The sequence below is a fragment of the Histoplasma capsulatum genome, genomic scaffold, assembly GCF_000149585.1.
Source record: "Histoplasma capsulatum NAm1 scaffold_3 genomic scaffold, whole genome shotgun sequence".
Lineage (NCBI taxonomy): Eukaryota > Fungi > Ascomycota > Eurotiomycetes > Onygenales > Ajellomycetaceae > Histoplasma > Histoplasma mississippiense.
In genome coordinates, this window is record NW_001813980.1 from 1,157,148 (window position 1) to 1,178,057 (window position 20,910).

Genomic DNA, 20,910 nt, shown 5'->3' on the forward strand with positions numbered 1-20,910 from the left:
TGTGAGCATATATATGTACACTGTACTGTACAAGAGATAACAGAATGAATGGATAAGTTACGAATTTGTGGGGGGGGGGGGGGGGGGTCACCCCCAGGAAATAATGAAAAAGGGGAAAAAAAAAACATTCCCCTTAAAAATCAATCTGAACTTGCATAGCAGCATAGGAAGGGAGATTACGGAGTACTGGAGTTTTGTATGCGGTTTATCTCCTACCGTACCCCAGATATATGTACTACTGTACTTGGAGGTGTCGATCGGTCTTGTCTTCTTTCGTGCATTTGCTGGTGGCAAGGCTCGTTTGGATATTGATAGGGGTACACATACCTACGTGTCCATTCACACTGGAGTATGACTGCATAGGAGTATGGCGACATAGGATGTATTGTATTTTATATGCATGTATTATGTAGAAGTCAAGTCCGTACAGGGAGGTGATTTTGCAGTAACTGCTCCGTAGTTGTTAGTCATTATCCATGAACATGTTTCCCTACTAGCAGAAAAAGAAGAGGCGACAAAATTTATCAGCCCCAGCGTCGGGATTTTTATTATTAGCATTCGCGCGGCAGCATGAATCTTAAGGATTGACTTCCTGGATACAACTCAATAGCACAGACTGCTTAGCAATGAATAATGATACAGAGGGTTACAACTGCAGCACACCCACTAACGAAATCCACCGCTTGACGCCCGCTACCACTCGACGCCCGGCCTTCAGAACACGGGGGCGCGAGCAAAAAGAAGAGACAATAATAATAAATGGGGAGCAAGGAAGTATGTTGCACGTTGGTTGCTGGTGGCGGACACGTAATTTCAGAGTGACTAGCTGCAGGAGTGTAATCAATTAGTTGAATGATCAAACATCGACTAACTAACTATTCTGCAGCATCAAGGTGGGTAGCAGAAGTCGGTGAACTTTGATGTACTGTACAGCGGCCTCTGTATAAATAACTTGATAATACAGTGCTGTACGGAGTTATTCATTCTGACTAGAAAGTTCAGACGACTCCGTCACTGGTGCGGTTGTGCAATCTTGCCTTTACGATGTATCTGTATCCTGGTATTTATGTACAGATTACAGATTACAGTATTGTTGTATACCCAAGGGCTTGGTGGAGCTTGGCAGAAAAGGGGAACCAGGGGCAGACAACCTTCCAGCCAACCACAGGCGGGTATTGGCGATAGACTGAGCGACTGGAATCCTCACTAGTCCAGACCCGGCGTAGCGTTGATCCATGGATGTCCCTGAGCCAGTCCCGTGACTCTCGGCTCCCTCAACCCCAACGCGGCTAGGGTTTGACGGTTGCTTCTTGACTTCTTCCAAGATTCTTCTTCGACTTCCCGACAAACTCTCCTCCGCATTCAAAACTCACCACTGGAAGCTTGGACTGACTACGGGCGCGTGGGTCGGATTGCCTTCTCTCCCAATGGTTGTTGAGCCCTGATTTCCAGTTGCTCAGCCTGTTACTTCCTCTCCTCACTTCCTCTCCTCCCCCCCATATTCTTCTATCCGTGATCCTGTGGATCCGTGGGAGTGGGAACCGCGCATCATTCTTCTTTGGCAGCGGCCCGCCCAATTGCTTCCGGTAATCTTTTTGCCAGCCAACGCATTCAGCGATCCTTTTGAAAGGGTCACCGGCTACTTCCTTTGTTTGTTCACCCAACCAGGTCCGTTGGCTCCAGCTGCAATTAGGTATATCACTGGCGGAGCAGTTGTCCACCTCCATGCAGTTCTTTGGCCCTTGTCAACAAGTAAGACCTTGCTTTTGTCTCTCGTCCGCCTTTACCTCCATTTTCCTCCCCTATTAACATACATTCGTTACTTTTTTCCTTTTTTTCCTTTTTCCTTTGAGACCAATTGAGTTCGCTAGTTTCGGTCTACACTGCTGACACTGGTTCTATTCGGTTAGCTAACAATTACCAGGGTTTTTATGCTGTGTCATCAACGCTTGCTGTTCATCCCCTCTTCAAAGTACATCTACGCTGTGCCAGTGCCATGCATGCATCATTACCGCTTTCCTCGCCGCATTGACCTAGTAATTGCTTCAAGCATCTGACCTCTTTTTAATCTGTTTCCGTGCATCTAGACACGGAACAATACGACTACTTTCTACCTCTTGACCATCGCCAAATTGCCGTGGCGATTTGTTTTTTTTTTTTTTTTTTTTTTTTTTTTCGAGTTTAATTCTTCAAAGAACGCTTCACATTTCTTCCAGTCAGCAAGAACGAGGTGTCAGGAGTTGACAAAGAACCTAGGTTGGAGAAGGGGCTCAAAAACACCCACCAATCGCCGCCGTCTTGCTTTTCTCTGCACTGCATACGGATGACCGCATTAACATAACTTGGGAATTTGTTGGCATGGATTAACTGGACTCTCGTACCTGCAACTTCTGCCACTCCCACCCGCTCCTGCAAACGTCATGGCCTTTGAACATCCAAGACCGCAGAAACGAGCCATACCTGCATATCCCTCATCTTCTAGAGCTCCGCAAATGTACGACACGTACTCTGGCGAGTCTCCTCCGCGAACACCTCCACCCCAAAGCAACAAATACAAAACCATGCGAAAGGGAGATTGGATGCTGCAGCCCCCCATCCGCCAAACATTTCTGGACGATTTCCCCCCCGTTGATAACCATGGCAACCCGGACTCAGAAGAGGATGATCATGATACTCATGACTTATCCCTATCCCCCAAGCACGTTACGCGTTCGTCGGTAGTAGATAACATGCTTTTGTCCCTGGACCAGTTTTCGGTCAGTGACCCACATGGTAACTCCCGCCTGTTCGGTTCCAGCCTGGATCAGGAAACGCACCCCATCTATACACGGTACTCTTCTATGAGGACTAGTCGACCTCGAGGCGACACGTTCTCTTCTTCTATATCTTCAGATATTGAAGTACACTCGGAGGATAATGTTGGCCGTTACTCTAGCCAATCTACTCGTGGTCGCCGGAGTAACAGCAATTCTAACTACCATCCTGGTCTTCGGCGAATTGACAGTGTTCGTGGGGTTGGAGAGAGTATGAGTGCGCGTAACAAGACGTATGATGCTCAACGTGGATCGAACATTGCAGATCGACCGCCTACTCATCGAACATCCAGAGTCGGCATTAAGACCAGTAGTCGAAGCAGTGGCTCCTCCAGTGTGGACTTTAATCAAATGACGGCTGGTGGTCGTCTGGGACAGTACACGGAGCGACGGTCCGCCAGCTTTGACTATGGATCCAGCCTACCCCCTTCACAGCCACTGATGGACAATCGAGGTGGGTTTGAAGACTTCATTCATTACAACGGGTTTCATTACGATGACATCGACGCAGCTCCTACCCCTTGCATTCCTGTAGGCCCTCGACGCAATATCTCCCCTCCAATGCGCGAATTGGCCTACAATAGAACCGCTCCCAGCAGCTCCCGGGGCCCCGCCTTATCCCGTAAGCGCAGCAGCAAATCAGCTAGGAGCATGTACACGAAGAATGGACGTTCTGATACTCTCGGAACCGCAACTATCCGAGGGCGAGGAAACGAGTCGAGACACCATCGTGACCCTATCCCGGATTTTCCTCCCTCTATGCCGACCTATTCCCTTCACCAACCTGCTCCTAGCCCAACAGTTGCATTCCATAAATCTGCTTATGATTCTCCCCAGCCGGTCATCAACAATACTCCACCACCGCCCACACCAAAAGAACGACCGGGGTTTTTCCGGCGGGTTTTTGGTGGCGGTTCTTCAAAGTCTCAGCCCCTATCGCGGTCTGAAGTCGGCGCTTCATATAGCCAAGAAAATGAGACCCCTCGACAACAAAGAGAGCAGCATCACAGTGCTCCTAATTCCTCCAAAGGACAGAAGCAATCAATAAAGGAGTACTCATCTCCTGGAAACAACGTGTCAAGCCGCGAAAACACTCCTGTAATAACTAAAAAGCCATCATCCTTCTTCCGTCGCCGGAAGAAGTCCATTCCAGATCATGTCCCACCACCGCTGAAACTATCTCTTTGTAGTTCGAAGCCAGAACACTTTAAAGTTGATCATTTACGTGGCGATTCGGGCCCAGAACCTAGCCCAGTTAGCAGTCTCAGGAAGGTTATGGATCCTTACTTGACAAACACATCATCACATGAGGTTGACCACGACCCCGCGATGGACGATGCAGATAAGGAAGTTTCAGGCGGCGAACAGCCATCCCTCGCTGACTTTAAACATGACCCTGCGGAAGTAATGAGCAACGAGATGTCTACAATCCCAGAGAACAATTCCCGTACCCAAAAACCAAGAAAGCTAAACTCTCTTAATTTCAAATCCGGACTCAATCTAAACGTATCTTCTCATGACCGTGATGATTCTTTCCTGACCGAGAGGAGCAGTGTAAACGAGGGAGCGGATCCAGCATATTCCAGTGATCGAACCAGGCGCCCTATGACTAGTCCCAATACGCCAACCCATATGAAACTAATGCCAGTAGGACAATCGGCCGAATTTATCAGTGGCTCACATTCGTCGGAGAAAACAAGCGCCAACGGCTCGCAGGCATCACACGCAGTTTCACCAACGCACCAACAATTATCACAAATCATGCATGGGGCTACTGATGGATTGACCATTTCTACGGCTTCATTGTCTACTTCAGTATCGTACAATAAATCCGAACACGACTCGTCATATGTGCAATCTCATGTTCTAACTGGGGATAATCATGCACATCCTACGAGGCATCTGCAGGAGAAGGCCTGGCAGGAAGCTGATTCTCCTGTTGAACATTTATCTGATGGGCGTAACAAGTTGAATCTACCGCTGGAAGGGCCGATTACGTCTCCTCGGGCGTCGCTGTCCACTGTGTCCAACTATCACACGGCATCGAACACTCCGATAATTCCAGATGATGAGAATAGGACCAGAGATAGTAAGTTGCAGGCGTTACCTCTGATCCATACGGAAATAGAAGTGGAGAGGAACCCCACTGATACCAATAATGGCGACACGACCATTCTTGCCGTTAATGAGGAGCCTACTGCAGAGGACAGACAGCATGCCCAGAAGATATTCGATGAATTCGAGGATGAAACAGAAGGCAAAGAACCTAGAGCAGCTTGGCTTGGAAGCCCGGATCGGTCGGCCGTGAGAAAGGCATACATGGAACTTTTCGACTGGTCAAATATGAATATCTTAGCAGCATTAAGAGGACTATGCGGTCGACTTGCGCTGAAGGGTGAAACTCAGCAGGTCGATAGAATTCTTGATGCTTTCTCGTCACGATGGTGTGAATGTAATCCGGAACATGGCTTTAAGGCAACAGGTACGTTTATCGCTATTCCCATCAAAAAATCTAGCTTGTCATATGAATTTTGATTGTAACTAACGTCTCTTTTTTCGCAGATGTTGTTCATACAATATGCTACTCTCTTCTGTTGTTGAATACCGATCTTCACATGGCGGACATTGAGCAGAAAATGACACGCAGTCAATTTATTAAGAATACCATGCCCACCATCCAGCGGGTTGTTTTAGACGCCGCCCCGAACGCTTTCGAACGAACAAATCCTGGAAACGCTTCCAGTAAGGCACAGCCCCCAGGAGCCAACGTAATCTCTGGCGCGCTCATTGGGAAGTCTCCTACTCTTCCTCCTGTACGCCATGGAGGCCACGGTTCGGTAGATATGGATGTTCCCCACAGTACTCTATCAAAACCCACGGAGAGCACCCCGAGAACAAACTCTCTAAGTGTTGTTGGCACGAGCCAAAATTCTGATGTCCCTTCCAGCGACTCGGGTCCTTTAGTTTCCACGCCGTTCCGCGGCACACAAAAGGGCTGGGAATTTCAAATTGAATCCGTTCTCAGAGACTTCTATAACTCTATCCATAAGCAGAGACTGCCCCTCCGAGGTGCAACTGTAGAAGCTGGGGAACCTCATCATCCTTCGAACAACTTCTTAACGCTGACTGGCAATATGCTCCGTCGCACACCGAGCACGTTGAGCAAAAGTGGGTCCGACATTTGCCCGCGAGGCCGGCACATGGAGAATCGACTATCAACCGCTCGGTGGTCCTCAAAACCTAGGTCTCGTCCAAGATTGTATCCAAGTTCAAATATCGGCTCAAGCCGTACTAGTCTTGATGATCAGTCTTCTGTTTGGTCACCGTCGGCATCAAGTACGTGGAGCAAGCATTCCCTTGGGAAGACCTTGACTTCGATGTCGATGGATTCACTAGGTTCTGAGTTTCCACGAGGCGACTATCAGCAGTCCATTGGGTTTGCCAATGCCTTGAGCCATGCCATTATTCGCGAAGACTCGGCTAATGCAATGTCCGGCATGGAGGACTCAGAACGAGCGGCCGCTCTTTTAGAGGATGAAACATTGGAGCTTGCGGGTGCACCATGGGCAAAGGAGGGCAGTCTTAAGCACAAACATCATCTCGATTCGGTTGATAAACGCTCCAAGGATAGAAATTGGAATGAATCATTTGCCGTAATTCAGCGCGGTTGGATGCGATTGTTCTCATTTAACGCCTCGACCAAGTCCATGCGGTTGAAGCCGAAACAGCGACAGAATGGCGGCCTTGTCGTTGGTGGGGGTAATTGGACAGAAAACGCGGAAGAAACGTGGAAATTTCTTCTACGTCAGTCCATCGCCAGCGCCCTCCCGTCGCCGGGCTACTCGAAGTCCCGCCCCCATGTATGGGCACTAAGCCTGCCAACGGGCGCCGTCCACCTGTTCCAAGTAGGCACGCCGGAAATCGTGAAAGAGTTTGTCTCATCTGCCAACTATTGGAGCGCCAGGTTATCTAAGGAGCCGTTATTTGGCGGCATCAGTAACATCGAATATGGCTGGAGCCCTGCAGTCATTAATAGCGCTTTAGTTCATAATAGTGGCAACGGCGAAACAACTGCTACCGACTCCTCTTCCACCAGTGGCCCACAACAACAAACAGCACCGCCTCCACAAACCGCAAACTCCTCGGCTACCCGCCAAAGCTTCCAAAGCTCCTTCCGTGGCTCTCTAGATCACCAATCCAGCGTACGTCCCCGCCTCCCTGCCGACCGCATACATATCAGCGACTGGACTCCTCCGCAACAAAGCATGATGGCCTCCACGCTCTCGGAAAATGACCAACTTTCCACGCTTCGCAGATACGTCAAACACGTCGAGGAGGAGTTACAGCGACATAACGAACTACGCGGCGCGATGTCTCTAGCATTTACTCCCCGCCACCCCAATGCAAATAAAGCACTAGCGAATTGGGAGCGGAAGAGTTCATATCTCTTGAGAGAGATTGTAAAGTTTCGCACATATATTGATTGTTTGACGACGGCGCAGACGTTGAGGGAGAAGATCTGGGCCGTTTCTGCTGGGACGAGCGGGAATGGAGCCGGAACAAGTACGGAAACGCCGACGGCGTTGCACGGGTTAGTAGAGCTGAAGACATCGCCAATTGATAGACCGCGGGCTTCTAGCTTAAGTGTTTCTTGATGATATTTCCCTTGTGTGTGTTTTACTTTCTTCTTCCCTTTGCTTCTGTTTTTGTTGTTTTGTACACTCTATTTTTCATGATTGTGGTATTATATCTGAGATACCTGTCAAAATTTTTCTTTTCTTTTTGGGAGGTGGACAGCACTGCAAATTGAGCTGGTATTATGAAATTACTGACTGTCTATCACTACGACCTTGCTGTCAGCTTTCTCTCTTCTCTTTTTGTTTTGACTCTTATCTGATTTCTTCTGCATTTTTCTCACAAAGCAAGCAAGCACAGAAACGAAAATGTACAACTATTACTTTAAGTCTGGTTATTTAATTATGCTTCCCTTCTTTTCCGTCCCTCTCTTCTCTCATTTATTATTAAGTCCTGTTTTTGTTTTTGCCTCTTTGATTCTCCCATGAACTTTGCTACATTCTTACATCTTTTCTAATTAATCTGTTTACTTATTATTTCCTGGCTGGCAAACAACCCATCCTGAATTTCGTTTCATAGTTCCTTTTTGTATTTCCTCTCTGAATGTTTTTGTCTGGATTTCAGAAATCACTTTGCTTCTGCTACTTTGTAAATTGATCATTACTTACATATATATAAATCAGACGTTGGGGGTGACCCAGTCATATTGATATTATGTGCATCTTGAAATGTATCTAAGGTCCAGTCTTTGGACGGTGATTAATACAAATACATGTATATATACCAAGTGCAGGATGACAGATATTTGATATAAGTTAAAACCCTGTCAACTTGGTAATATAGCCGCAGTTCATTTATCTGAGAAGATTTTAAACGCAGCTTGAACGAAATTTCCTTTTTTTACCATCTCAGCGTGCGGGTTTGAGGATAGGCGAGTCCTTCCGAGAACTCTTCTTCTCTCTCTATCCCAGTCTCCTTTTTTAGCAAAAAAAAAATTATAATGTTTGGGCTAATCTCCCAAGTTCCTATCATCAGAACACAGATTGGAGATACGGAGCCTTTGCGAAATCAGACAGGCCAGCTTTTGTATACCAGAATGCTGGGTTGATACATTTGGATTGCCAATCAAAAGAACCTGTCGATGGAATAGAGAGAGGCAAGGCGGCTTCATCTTGCACCTCGTAATTGTATTAACATGGCTGCCCCTTGAATTGGCAGCGACGTAGATAGTTAGTATCTAACTATCGTCTCAATGTCAGTTCAGAGGAATATATATAGTTATCTGCCATCTGTTGTTGCAGGCTCGAAATAGATATTCGTGGTATTGAACCAGATATTGGAGATCTAAAAGTTAAATATTAGTTAGTTGGTTAACTAGATTGGAACGTTAAAATAAGCCATTTCCATTTCCATTTCCATTTCCATTGCTGTTGGGCTGTTGGGCTTGGTCGCTTGGTCCCCCCTCCCCTGAACCAAAAGTCAGTGAGCCGATGACGCCGGGGACACGGCCAGAGCCTCAGAGCAGCATTGTCAACAGTATCACCAACAACAACAACAACTCCCAGCAAACAACCCCCAGCAAACAACCCCCAGCAAACCCCACAGTTCCACCATCATGCTCTAAGCACCTGCGGCAACCAAACTAATTGGCTGGGCATATTACAATATCTGCAACATACGAACATAGCCTCAGAGACCCGCACTGGATTTACTGTTGACGGCATGACAACAAATCATCGCGAACCACATCTCTAACCAACGACCACAACATCAAGAGCAGCCATGGCAGCCTCACGTTCGGCTCCGGATTTGCATTCCCCTCCTGTTCTCCTGGGTACAAACCCAAGTCTCATGAATAAACCTCCCGCTGCACAGAAACAGAGGTCGTCCAGGGTTCCCGGTGGGTTTGATACAGACGACGAGCTCTCACCGATGAAAATGGAGTTTGGTGATGAGGTCGGGACGCGGGATGGGAAGCCAGAGCTGCGTGAACATCAAGAATACGAAGAACGATACCAAGCATGGGATGACAAGGAGAAGAATCAGCCGAACAGTCGGTTGTTGAGGGAGGATGATACAAACAACAATAGCGATAATCGTACTAAGAATGACAACGGTGAAAATGTCTATGACCCGTTTGTACTAAGTTCCAAGGATTCACCCCTGCAATTGTCACCGCGTCAACGCCCTCAGCAGGAGCCGATGTCTTTGCAGTCCCCTGTTCTAGCCATCGAGGATTATTCCTCCTCTTCGATCCTCCTTCCAAGTATTGACTTCAACGATTCCAAAAGCCTTTTGCTCCCCTCCGCCATCCCTCACTCCGCATATAATGACACCATGGACGACTCGACCAATACTAACGACCATAATGACGACCATGACCATGAGCACGAACACAAGCACGGGAATAACACGCAAGACCATGGGCAGGGGGATGAGAACGAGCAAGACCATATCCACGGAGACGAAAATGAAAATTCCAATGAAAACTTCAATGACCAGACACTACCCAATCACACAACCCTCGACGAGAAAGAAATGCGCCAGAAATTGCTAAACATGGAATCCAGTTTTCTCCCCGAACCCTCCACAATTGATGTCGCTGCTACACCCGGGCTACCTGCGCCGGATGATACATACTTGATCGGCGTGAACGATAGGAGCCTGTCACAGGTCGAGGAGGGCGATAGCCGAGCAACGCCCCCTTCCCCTACTACACCGCCTGGCGCATACAAGACCCCGGCCGCTCGCCGCGCTACAAGATTGGAGCCTTCCTTCTTCGAGGAGGAAGGGGATTCGCAGAAGGGAGAGGCCGACCACAATCGCGATCGCGATAACGATAATTATGACGACTCGGATCTGACTCCTTCTGCAAAAGGGAACGATACTACTAATATTTCGTCGTTGGAGACCATATCGTCCTCTCCAACCGCAGCTGCGGCGGCCAGAACAGTCTCAAGGGCTATTTCTACGGCTTTGCCGAATTCTAGTCTACGGAGCAATGCATCACAGCGCCGCCAATATGGCGCTCAACGCGATTCGCAACTATCAAGTACTGATGATGATAATGCAGATGCCACTCCCCGGCGCTCTACGCGGAACATTTCCCCAACTCGTGTCGCATCGCGGCACTTGCAAGATACTACGGGAGTAAGTGGTAGCGAGGGAGATGCGCCGCAAGATTCAAGCGCGTCTTCGGAGCGCAGGCGCAAGCGACCCAAGTTCTTGACGAGCCGTCAGTCTGTCCACCGGTTTTCAAATTCTTCCACTGCGACTGTCGGTACGGATACTGCGTCTAGCGAGGCTGCGATGGGTGTCGATTTTGCAATTCAGTCCGGCGGGGCAGCGCCTGCTAATAACATCGGCCAGCGGTCGCACAGCCATGGCAGGCAGAAGGAGATGGAGCTGTCGAGATCGATAAGTCTTGGAAGCATGGCATCTGGAGTATCGGGTATGAGTGACGATAACTTGATGGAACAGCGAAGAGGGTTTAGTGGCGTTTCGGATGTTAGTCTACATACGCTAGATGAAGAAGATTCAACATCCCAGGCTCGTCCAGGATCGTCCGGGGGAAAGTCCGCAGCGGATCCGATGACTCCCAAAGCTCAATCGCGTGATCAACCGCCTCCAGAAACAGCCGTAACAGAGCACATCAAGGATATCCAGATCCCGGCCACCCTCGCCCGTCAATTCCGAGAAAGTACACTTGGCATGTCCCCGGACAAGCGTGGAGGTGTCCCAACGCCTGCCTTTGGGCGTAGCGGTAAATCACTTACGCTCAAGGAACAGAGTAGCACTATAGATAGGTTATCGAAGGAAAATTTCGACCTCAAGATGCGCATTCACTTCCTCAATGAAGCGTTGAATAAGCGTTCTGAAGAGGGAGTGAAGGAAATGATTTCCGAGAACGTCGAGCTGAAGTCTGATAAAATCAAGCTCCAGAAGGATAATCAAGCGCTCCGGAGGTATATTCGCGATTTGGAGAAGCAGCTTCGTGATCGTAAAGCCGCTGGTAGTGATGGGGGCCAGGAAAAGTCTGAGAGAGAGGATGGGATAGAGGCTGAGGATGGAAATGGAGGTGTAGATGAAGAGGAGCTGACATATCTGCGAGAAAGGATTGAGACGTATGAGGTGGAGATTGAAAGATTAAGGTCGGAAAGTATTTCGCGGGAAAGTGAGAAGAGGCGCCTGGCTGAGATGGTAAAGTCGTTGGGTGATGGACGAGTGACTATCGGCTCTGATACGGGGGCAAGGGAGGAGAGGGTGAGTTACTTGCATTACATTGATTTCTGCCAATGGGAGAGAAAGTGTTTCCTACGACGGGCTTCTCGTTTGTGAGCTTACTGACATGTTCAATGCGTTTAGGATATGTGGAAGGACATGCTTGATGCAGAAACCGCAGCTAGAGAACAGGCTGAGGAGGAAAACAGAAAGCTTCGGGATGAGCTTCTGCGTATGAAGCCAGATGCGATGTCTGGTAGCCGATCTGGTGGTTCTCGTGTTGGCAAATTATCCGTCGTCTCTCGATCCAGCGCCTCTGAACGGGATATTGACCGGAGTGCTGGTCTTGGAACTACATCCAGCGCTACTCTCGTTGAACTGGAACTTCTTAAGCAAGAAAACGCTGAGCTTCGTCGCGAAGTCAGTGCGCAAACTTCCATGCTAACATCTAGAAATCGTGAAAAGGAGAGACTCTACCAGGAAATCGAAGACCTGAAATTGGGTCAGCGGAGGGGTGATGGTGGCCGGTCTGTTGCTGGCGATAGTATCTTTGAGCGGTCAGTCTCCCGCGCCCAGGATAGGTCTAATTCCCATGCCAGCGATGGGGTGAGATCCCGCGCCAGTGATGCAGAACGCGAAAGCCTGGAGATCAAGAATGGTGAACTCCGCGATCACGTATCGGCGCTTAAGCTTGAGAATCAAAGTCTTCGCACCCAACTTGACGAATGCATGAGTGACCTGGAGGCGTTGGACCGTGCGTACCAGGCTGATGTGGAACAGGCAGAAGAAGACTTGCAAACTATGCAACTGGAGCGAGATCACGCATTGCAGATTGCCGAGGAGCGGGAGGAAGCATTGCAGGATCTCAAAGCAGAGGCGCAGGAGGAACTGGATGCTATGGGTGATGAGCTGGATCAGAAGATTGACGAGTGTCAGCGCATGGAAGCTGAGTTGGCTAATCAACATGAAAATCTGAAAGCTTTGCAGGCGGAAATGCGGTCGGCAAGCGAGGGCATAATTAGGCTGGAAGAAGATGCACAGAGCAACTTACAAAAATACAAAGCTGTGCAACAAGAATTGGATGATGCGAATCGGGAACTGGAGCAGATGGAGAAAAGCCTTTTTGAAGCCAATAGCAAAGTGCAGCGGCTGACCGTTCAGCAGGAATCTAGCCAGAATGAGATTGCTTTCCTCCGTGAGGAGCAAGATGGCGATAAAATCAAGATCGGAGATTTGGAATCTGAACTGAAGACTTGCCAGATGAGTCTACTTAGTGAGAAGGATAGAACCAAGGAGCTCGATAGTCGCCTTGCGGAGGAGAGGCACCAGCGGGAAGTCGTTGGGAGTAAAGAGAAGCAGGAGGTGCAGCGCATTATGAATGAGCTGAACCGCGAGGCGACCACCGCCAAGGACGAGGTCCGTAAGTTGAAGAAGAACCTCTCCTCAAGGGAGATCGAGGCTACAACTTGGAAAGAACGCTTGATGGAATTGGAGAATAGCCTCCGTGAAGCCCTCGGGGACCTCAATGGCACACGCTCAAGCTTACTTGCTTCAATCACTAAGCTACAGCAGGAGTTGGATTCAACCGCCCTCGAGCTGGAGAGCACTCGCACTAAGCTCGATGAGAGGGAATCTCTCCTCCGTAACCGGGATGCCCTTCTCGAAAGCCATGGCTTGGAGACTCGCAAACTTGCCGATCTACTAGAAAGGGAGCGTCAAGCGCATCGGGCAGATAAACATTCATTCGAACAGGCACTTAAATCGCACCACCAAGCTTCGCGGACAATCTCACAAAATAACTCAAGGATCTCGGACTTGGAAGCCGCACGAAATCAGGACCGAAAGCGTTTCAGTACCCTCGAGCAGCAGTATAAGGACCAGCTAAGCGAGCGTAATGCAATGTTCCTGACTATTTGGAAACGACTTTCAGCCATGTGCGGACCTGACTGGGCCCACTCGAACAGTCTAATCAACGGGAATCTGCCTAGCCAAGAAGTTATTGGAAACATGCTTTTCTGGCCAGGCTTTAGCCGCAATCTGTTGCTGGCGCTCAAAACGGTTGAAACACATATTGGCGGGTTCAAGGCGCGGATCAAATCCGTGGAGCGGGACTTGACAAAGGAGTATCAGAATTTAGAACACAGTCTGAACATCCGCTTTAAGAAACTTGAACGGATGGAGGAATTGGTTCAAAATTTAAAATCCAGTCAACCACAACATCGTTCAACGCCCCCAAACTCTTGTAGCGCCGAAATCTCCAAACTCAGAGGTGAGAATAGGCTTCTGAAAGCGGAGTTGAATCTTCTCCAATCCCATTCGCGAGCTCGTGCGGCTAACGCTGCGGCCGCCGGAAGCGGAAACGCCCACAGCGCATCAGGACGGTCTGCATCAAATCTCGCTGCCAACACCTTATCTCGATACAGCTCCACAACAACAGTTGACAACGCTTCTACTGCCGGTGGTCAAACACACGCACATGCTCGACAGCCTAGTCGAAGCCCCAGCGCCCTCTCCCGCGTTTCCTCCAGCAACCCCCAACCATCCCAGTATTCCTCTTCCTCAACACTTACCAACAACCCCGTCGGTCCCGCCGGAACATCCTCATCGACGCAAGTTGCACAGCAACAATCACGATACCAACATGTCAGCTCTCCGCACCACTCCCATTCCAGCAGCGAACCCTCACAGGAGAAATGGATAAAACGGTTGCAAGAGCTCGAGCGCCGCCTCACGGCTGAGCGCGAGGCACGATTACTTGACCGTTCGGGCGCCCGTAAGCGGCTGGAAGAGCAGAATGCGCGCAATGAGGAGCTTGCAGCTGAGTTGGCTAGGCAAAAGATGAGGCAGCAGTATCAGGGAGCTATTACAAATACACCCCATAACCGAACTAGTAGCAGCAGCGGTTCGAGAGGAGGCGTAGCTGGGGATCGAAGCGAAACCGGCCCTACGGCTCCAGGCCGCCATCTCTCCACTCCAGAAGCCACCGTTGCTGATGAAGCGGAACGCTCGCGAGCTAGCAGGGCCGCTGCCAGTCCCTACCATCATCGTCGTCGTCGCGATAACGGTGATGATACAGATCACGAGGGCAAGGGGAGCGGCGACCCTGATGAGGGAGAGATGGTCATCATCGACCACCGCATTAGTGAGGGAAGTGGCGGATATCAGCGGCATGATAGTGAACCGTATAGTGGCAGCCACAAGGGCCATAAGCATTCAAGCGCTGCCAAGAGTACGGGTCGCGAGCAGTCGCATTTGTCGCACGGCCATCGACAGGAACATCGCCGGAGAGGAACGGGGACTGGGGCTGGCGTGGGAACCGACGAGTACGACGGAGGTGATGATTATGAGGACGATTATGACGATGAGGATGATGGAAATGGGACGGGAACGGATGATGGGGAGGGTGGACTAACGGTTGAGGTTGAGGTTTAGTTAAGCGGGATTTTCAAATGGAAAGCCGTGGTGGGTTCTTTTTTTACTCTGGGTTCTTCATGAATAGGGTGTAAGGTATCTAAGACGGCGCTGCTCTATTTTCATATATTATTATTTTATTTTATTTATATTTTGCATAATGTAACGTACTGTACAAGCATACTCCGTTAAATCACTCTTCATCCTTCGAGAGTGGGGACAATCGCAGCCATAATATCAGCAGCAGGTGACCTAATGGGCCCAATTTTTCCAAACAAAAAGACGAGAACACCCGGCAGGAATCAGTTCAAAAACTCATTGAATCCGGAAGAGGTTTTGAGGGAGTCATAAAAGTTGATGAGAGTGCAATTTTCACTTTTCATCAGCTTTAGCATCACAATTCAGCCATGATCTCAATTGAAGAGAGAAGAGAGCGGTTTCACCAGTTAGTTAACACTACCGCGAACCGTTCAATTTTCAGAGTACTCTCTCTCTCTCTGAAGAAATACAGCTTTCTCAGTGTTCCCGGTCATCATCCTGACAGTGCCAAACTAACTTATTCGAGTCTCGGCCCAGCAGAAAAGTGGCATTGATCACTACTGCGTATATATCTCACTGTTTTTTTTTTTTTTTTTTTTTTTTTTTTTTTTGCCATCCCGACCGACTTCTGCTACTACCGGGTACTCCCGTCAGAGCGACACATTCCCACCTGATATGCCCTGATATGGGTGCCGCCGCGCCACCCGCGCGCTGGTGGTGCTCTGTCATTTGAGGGTGAGGGAACCTCATTACGAGGCCGCACACAGATCCTTAGCCAGGATGAGTCTGCGATGGAATCAAAGCTGAGGAAAGTTGAATGGGTGACGCCATCCGGCACCGCAGGGCCAGCTTCAACACGAAACGGGGCCTCCTTGTTTTTTCTTTTTTTTCTTTTTTCTTTTCTTTTCTTTTCTTTTCTTTTTTCTTCTTTTCTTTTTTTTCTTTTTTTTTTTTTTTTTGGTTTTTGGTTTTTGGTGTAGAGGTAAGGGTTAAGCTTTGATCGATGATGGAAGATAGGGCAACCCAGGGAATAGCTGTTCATGGGCAAAGCGCAATGGCTGGTGATGGAAGGAGGAACGAGCTCGCTAAAGGCGCCACGGAATAAGATATCTCGGTCTGTGGCTCGTGCGCGGAGAACGAGGATAAGTCACCGTACTCCGTAGTTATTCGAGATAGTTAATTTCAGATAAGGAGTTTGATATTTTAAAAATAGATAAGAAATGGATATACCAACTTATGCTGTTGTATGGGTTAATCGTATGATAACATATTGATCAGCAAATTAATTAGGCCTTAATCGGGGATCAGTTAATGAGCTACAATACAAATAGCCAACAGTAGTTAACTAGTATATATATATTATACATCAATCAAACAATGGATTTACAGTCGATTTATACATGAGTTGTTACACAATCTGTTGATGATTGTGCTGCGTATGTTTCATTACAAATTTTCAAAATCACGTTATCACTTCGCTTACTAGCTGTAATTCAGGCGCATGCACGGGCCACAACATCTGAGCTTGGCGGAGACTGCGCTTTTAGCGAGCCCAAGGCCAGGCCAAGGTCAGGGTCGGGGCTGTTGATTCCTGATGATGGTTTTTCAAAAGTTTCGCCCTTATTTTTCGCCTCCTCCCGAGTTCCTTGTTGTTTTCCCACATGGGAGTCGTAAGAGCAGGAAACCCCCCGGGCAGGATATTCGGGACTCCCTCCCCCTCTGTCGGGTTAGAAGCGTCGGAAACCTTCGGCAGCAAGCCTCCAGGAAAGTAGTCTCCGCCGTGGGTTAAGGCTGAAGCCCCATTTCCGCTCCTGTGCTTGTTCAATCAAGGGAAAAGGAGACACCTTGTTACCATATTCTCGGGAATTTTATTTCTGGCTGCTATGTGTGCTCTGGCAGAGCTTACTTACTACCAGCTCGGGGTTGGATGAGGAGCAAATTCGTCCCTGTCTACTAGCAATGTAATTATTTCCTTTATACTAGTAATTGCCTGCCAAAGGAGAAGGGAGGAAAATGGGTTTGGTTATGTTACTGACATCCATGGGATCACACTCCCCCCCTCTCTTATTTTTTTTGGACTGCGTGGCGATCATACACAATGCGCTCCCTTAAAAGGAAGGTGTGTAAGTCCCTAATCTGTGGCAAGATTTTCATGCGATGCCCGGAGTGTGGGGCGGAGGACATTGTCGTCGTTATCGTTGTTGTTGTTGTTGTTGTTGTTGTTGTTGTTGTTGTTGTTGTTGTTGTTGTTGTTGTTGTTGTTGTTGTTGTTGTTGTTGTTGTTGTTGTTGTTGTTGTTGTTGTTGTTGTTATTGTGTTTGAAGCGGCATCAAGGGGGATGATATCATTGACAGCACCCCTCCCGCCCTCCGCGCTTAATTCTTCGGTCTCCATGAGTAGCATGTGCTTATACTTCCCAGTGATTGGGTCGATTTGCATTTTGTCTGGTTCCTACATGCGCGCAGTATTTTTAGTATTGGTTGAAGAGTAAGGATATAGGACGGAGATATTCCACCGCTGCTTGTTGCAGATAAGAGAAGCCCAGGTTCCTCTTGGCGTGGACCACGGTAGACGCCCACCTCAGGAGCACAAAGTACGGATCCTCTTTTGAAATTGCTCTCACCAACAAATCTTACACTCGACAAGTTCGCTCTGGCCGCGAAACATGCGCTATTCGATAAGCTGGTTCATTGTTAAAAGAGGCTGGGTTAAACTTCAGGGCACTTGAACACTGCGTCAAAACAAGCTCTCTCTCAAAAACCCGGGGAAGAAGGGCCCCCGCCCCGCTCCTCAGATAGGTGTTCATTTCTGAAACTAACTGGACATATCAGGGAAAAAAAAAAAAAAAAAAAAAAAAAAAAAAAAAAAAAAAAACTGCCATATTTTTTGAGTTCGAGACAAAAAAGGTATGGATAGCCATACAACTATCCGGTTTTTCAACCGACCAAAACCCAAAAGAAGCTTCTTCATCTCTTGCCACTCGCTCGACGTGTTTGCTGTGAACGGACAAAAATTGCGACATTAAAACCTTTTCTCCACATGCTCGTGGGTGAAGAGGTATTTCGGGGTTGGCCCCCGTCCCCCATACCCCATCGGGGATTTTCGTTTGAGATGATTAATTAGACCCATGGCCTTATGGCAAATCAGTAGGAAAATAAGCTATATGATGCCGCAATTACAATTACTTAGGACCCTGGTTAGTCACGGCACCTGCCATCGGGGACTACTAAGATATAGTATACGGAGTAGAGATGAATGACGTACAGACAACATTTTACATTATCTCTCTGAACATCCTTTAGTTATGGATAACATTTCTTTCCCCCCGTGCTAAATAGCTATTCATTCATTCAGTGGACCCGACAGCACTGAAAGAGAGAAAGATACCACGAACCAGTACTTAGATGAAAATCTAATTTTGTGTATATGCAGATCAAAGTATCTCTTCTTTGTTGAAACAATGACATTTTTTACCCTAGTTTACATCATGACAAAACCGAAAACCATCTAATCTATCAAAACCATCTGATGTCATAAAAAAAAGACCATTTTCCGATCAATTCCCCACACAAAACCGTAATTCAATTTTAATACACTTTCTTTCACACAATCATGTTATAGGGGGGGGGGGGAGGAAAAGAAAAATTTTTATTTATTTTTTTATTTTTTTTTTTTTTTCTTGGACATTGTCAGTTTCGGAACCTATCATCGGCGTAAAAATTTGGGAAGAAACCAGATCATTTCACATGTCAACGCCCCTGACATCTAACTTCTGCCCTGGCTATCGGCTATCACCAAGAATACCAGTTCTCTGACCAATTCCTCTTGTTGTGCAGATGTGGCTCTCAGTTACGTAGGAGGAGAGAACTGAGAAACACAGATTGGGGTAACTCGCAAGTCAAAATCCAATTATCATATATATATATATTTTTCCCCGGACATGCAAGTAGATAGATACTGCGTAGAGCCGGGAAGAGTTCACCTTCTCCATAACAAAGGAACCTCCCTTCTCCCTCCGCTATAGCCCGGTTGAAGCAACTAGATGGATACCTAAGATATCAATAGAAAAGATATGTTGGCATAGATGACTCCTCATAATCTTTCCTGCAAACCACCCTCCTCAACGGCAGAATTGTTTGGCAAAGATCAGCTCATCATGACATCCTTTGGCTCTCAAAATAGGAAAACTCCACTCTTCGATTAGATAATCGGGTGATTTGCCGTTAGTTACGCACACCAGGATAACGTCTATTATTCTAGTAACTCAATTCACTAGGCATTGGCAATTCCCAATCGCAATCCCAATCCCAATCCCGCTAACCATCTTGGATGCAATCCCGCTGTGTAGAAGTTAAATGTTTTGACAAAAGACAAAGAAAAAGAAAAAGCAACATCGTAAAAGAGAAGAAAGGAAAAGTTTAAGGGGCAAAAAAAAAAAAAAAAGAAAAAAGAAAAAAAACCAGACGGAAAGAGAAAGGAAAAGCGAGAGCGCAGGAATCACAGGAAAGGAAAAGAAAAGAAAGGAAAGGAAAGGTTACGCCATAGGGGTGGCTGGAGTGGTTAGCTGGGAAGTTTCAACCCATGGATTGCTTCTTGAGTTAATCATCTTCAGGCGCTCCTGAACTCATCATCATCATCATCATCATCATCATCATCATTATCATCATCATCATCATCATCATCATCATCATCATCATCATCATCATCATCATCATCATGAAAAATGTTCAGCTCCGGGGCTATCATCTCGGAGGAAACAACATCAGCCTTGCAACAGGACAAGAAGGAAGAAGCTTCAGCGAGCAGCCATTTCTAGCCCCCGTGGCAAATAGCTGGGCCTGGACTTCTTCCCGAGGAATATTGTTGTTTCCGTGGTGGAAAGGGTATGTATATACCATAGGAATGAATGATACGGCGCAATTACCTGACAGGAAGGTGGTGGCATAAAGACATCCGTGCGATTTGGTAGGAAAAGGAACTGTGTTTCGAACAGTCAGGGATTTGTCCACTGCTAAGACTTGTGATATCGATCCAACAAGAGATTGACTGCGGAAGAGTGTTGTCTGCCCTCGAACCAAGGCTCTGTATGGATCTCTTGCGTATCTCTCTGTTCCGTTGAATTGCTAGTACATTGTGACTTGTGCGTTATCGAAATAGAGTACATATACTGCAGATACTACCGGCCGCATAGAATCGAAATCCGTAGTCTATGGTCGAGAGGAGAAATCCTTCAGAAGCTGCACCGAATGCAAATGGAAGCTTTGTTGTACGGTTCAAGACCCCCCTAGGGACACGCTAGGAACACGCTATCCTCCCATATAGACTAGCGTCTGTCATGCGTTTTCCCTGGTCAAGCTACCAGCCACCCTCGTGACAAAGTCCGTATGACGTCCTGGCGGGGCGGGACTGGGTTGACTTCTCGACATCTGACGTCTGGCCCATTCTCGGGTGATCACCAAGCAAGCATGAACATTATTCTCCAAGAACACAAGCCGGAGCAGGTGAAAAAGGCCCCCAATTAAATTTGTAGCCAAGATGGCGGATTTATCTTGACACTTATTTTAGAGGAGGGATGGACGGGTAATTAATTAATTTTCAAGCACCGTTCCTCCCCCCCCCCCCATGCCCCTAATGTCCGATAAGCCCGTAAGTCCTATCTATCGGCCTGCCGGCGGAACTATCCCTCCAGACCTGAGTATCCAAGCTCGCCCACTCGGCCTTGTCAACAAATTTAATAATCGTGATCTTTAACAACTAGTAAACTAGTCAACAAAGCCAAAAATAACCCTTGAGCTATGTCGTCATGCAGCTCATTGCTGAGAAATCACTCTCTGTGGCCCCTTTCTGGGAA

General features: G+C 47.8%; 3 protein-coding genes across 3 annotated transcripts; all 3 read left to right on the top strand.

Annotated features, from left to right (window-relative positions):
• Window positions 1-2,420: 2,420 nt before the first annotated feature.
• HCAG_03488 (predicted protein) lies at window positions 2,421-7,468 on the top strand (the record flags this gene model as incomplete). Its single annotated transcript, XM_001541341.1, has 2 exons — window positions 2,421-5,295; window positions 5,376-7,468. The coding sequence occupies 2 exons, from the start codon at window positions 2,421-2,423 to the stop codon at window positions 7,466-7,468; spliced, it is 4,968 nt and encodes a 1,655-aa protein (XP_001541391.1).
• Window positions 7,469-9,170: 1,702 nt separating this feature from the next.
• Window positions 9,171-15,041, top strand: HCAG_03489 (anucleate primary sterigmata protein B; the record flags this gene model as incomplete). Its single annotated transcript, XM_001541342.1, has 2 exons — window positions 9,171-11,651; window positions 11,754-15,041. The coding sequence occupies 2 exons, from the start codon at window positions 9,171-9,173 to the stop codon at window positions 15,039-15,041; spliced, it is 5,769 nt and encodes a 1,922-aa protein (XP_001541392.1).
• Window positions 15,042-20,690: 5,649 nt separating this feature from the next.
• HCAG_03490 (predicted protein) lies at window positions 20,691-20,810 on the top strand (the record flags this gene model as incomplete). The annotated part of the gene is made up of 1 exon (XM_001541343.1): window positions 20,691-20,810. The coding sequence occupies one exon, from the start codon at window positions 20,691-20,693 to the stop codon at window positions 20,808-20,810; it is 120 nt and encodes a 39-aa protein (XP_001541393.1).
• Between the last annotated feature and the right edge of the window lie 100 nt (window positions 20,811-20,910).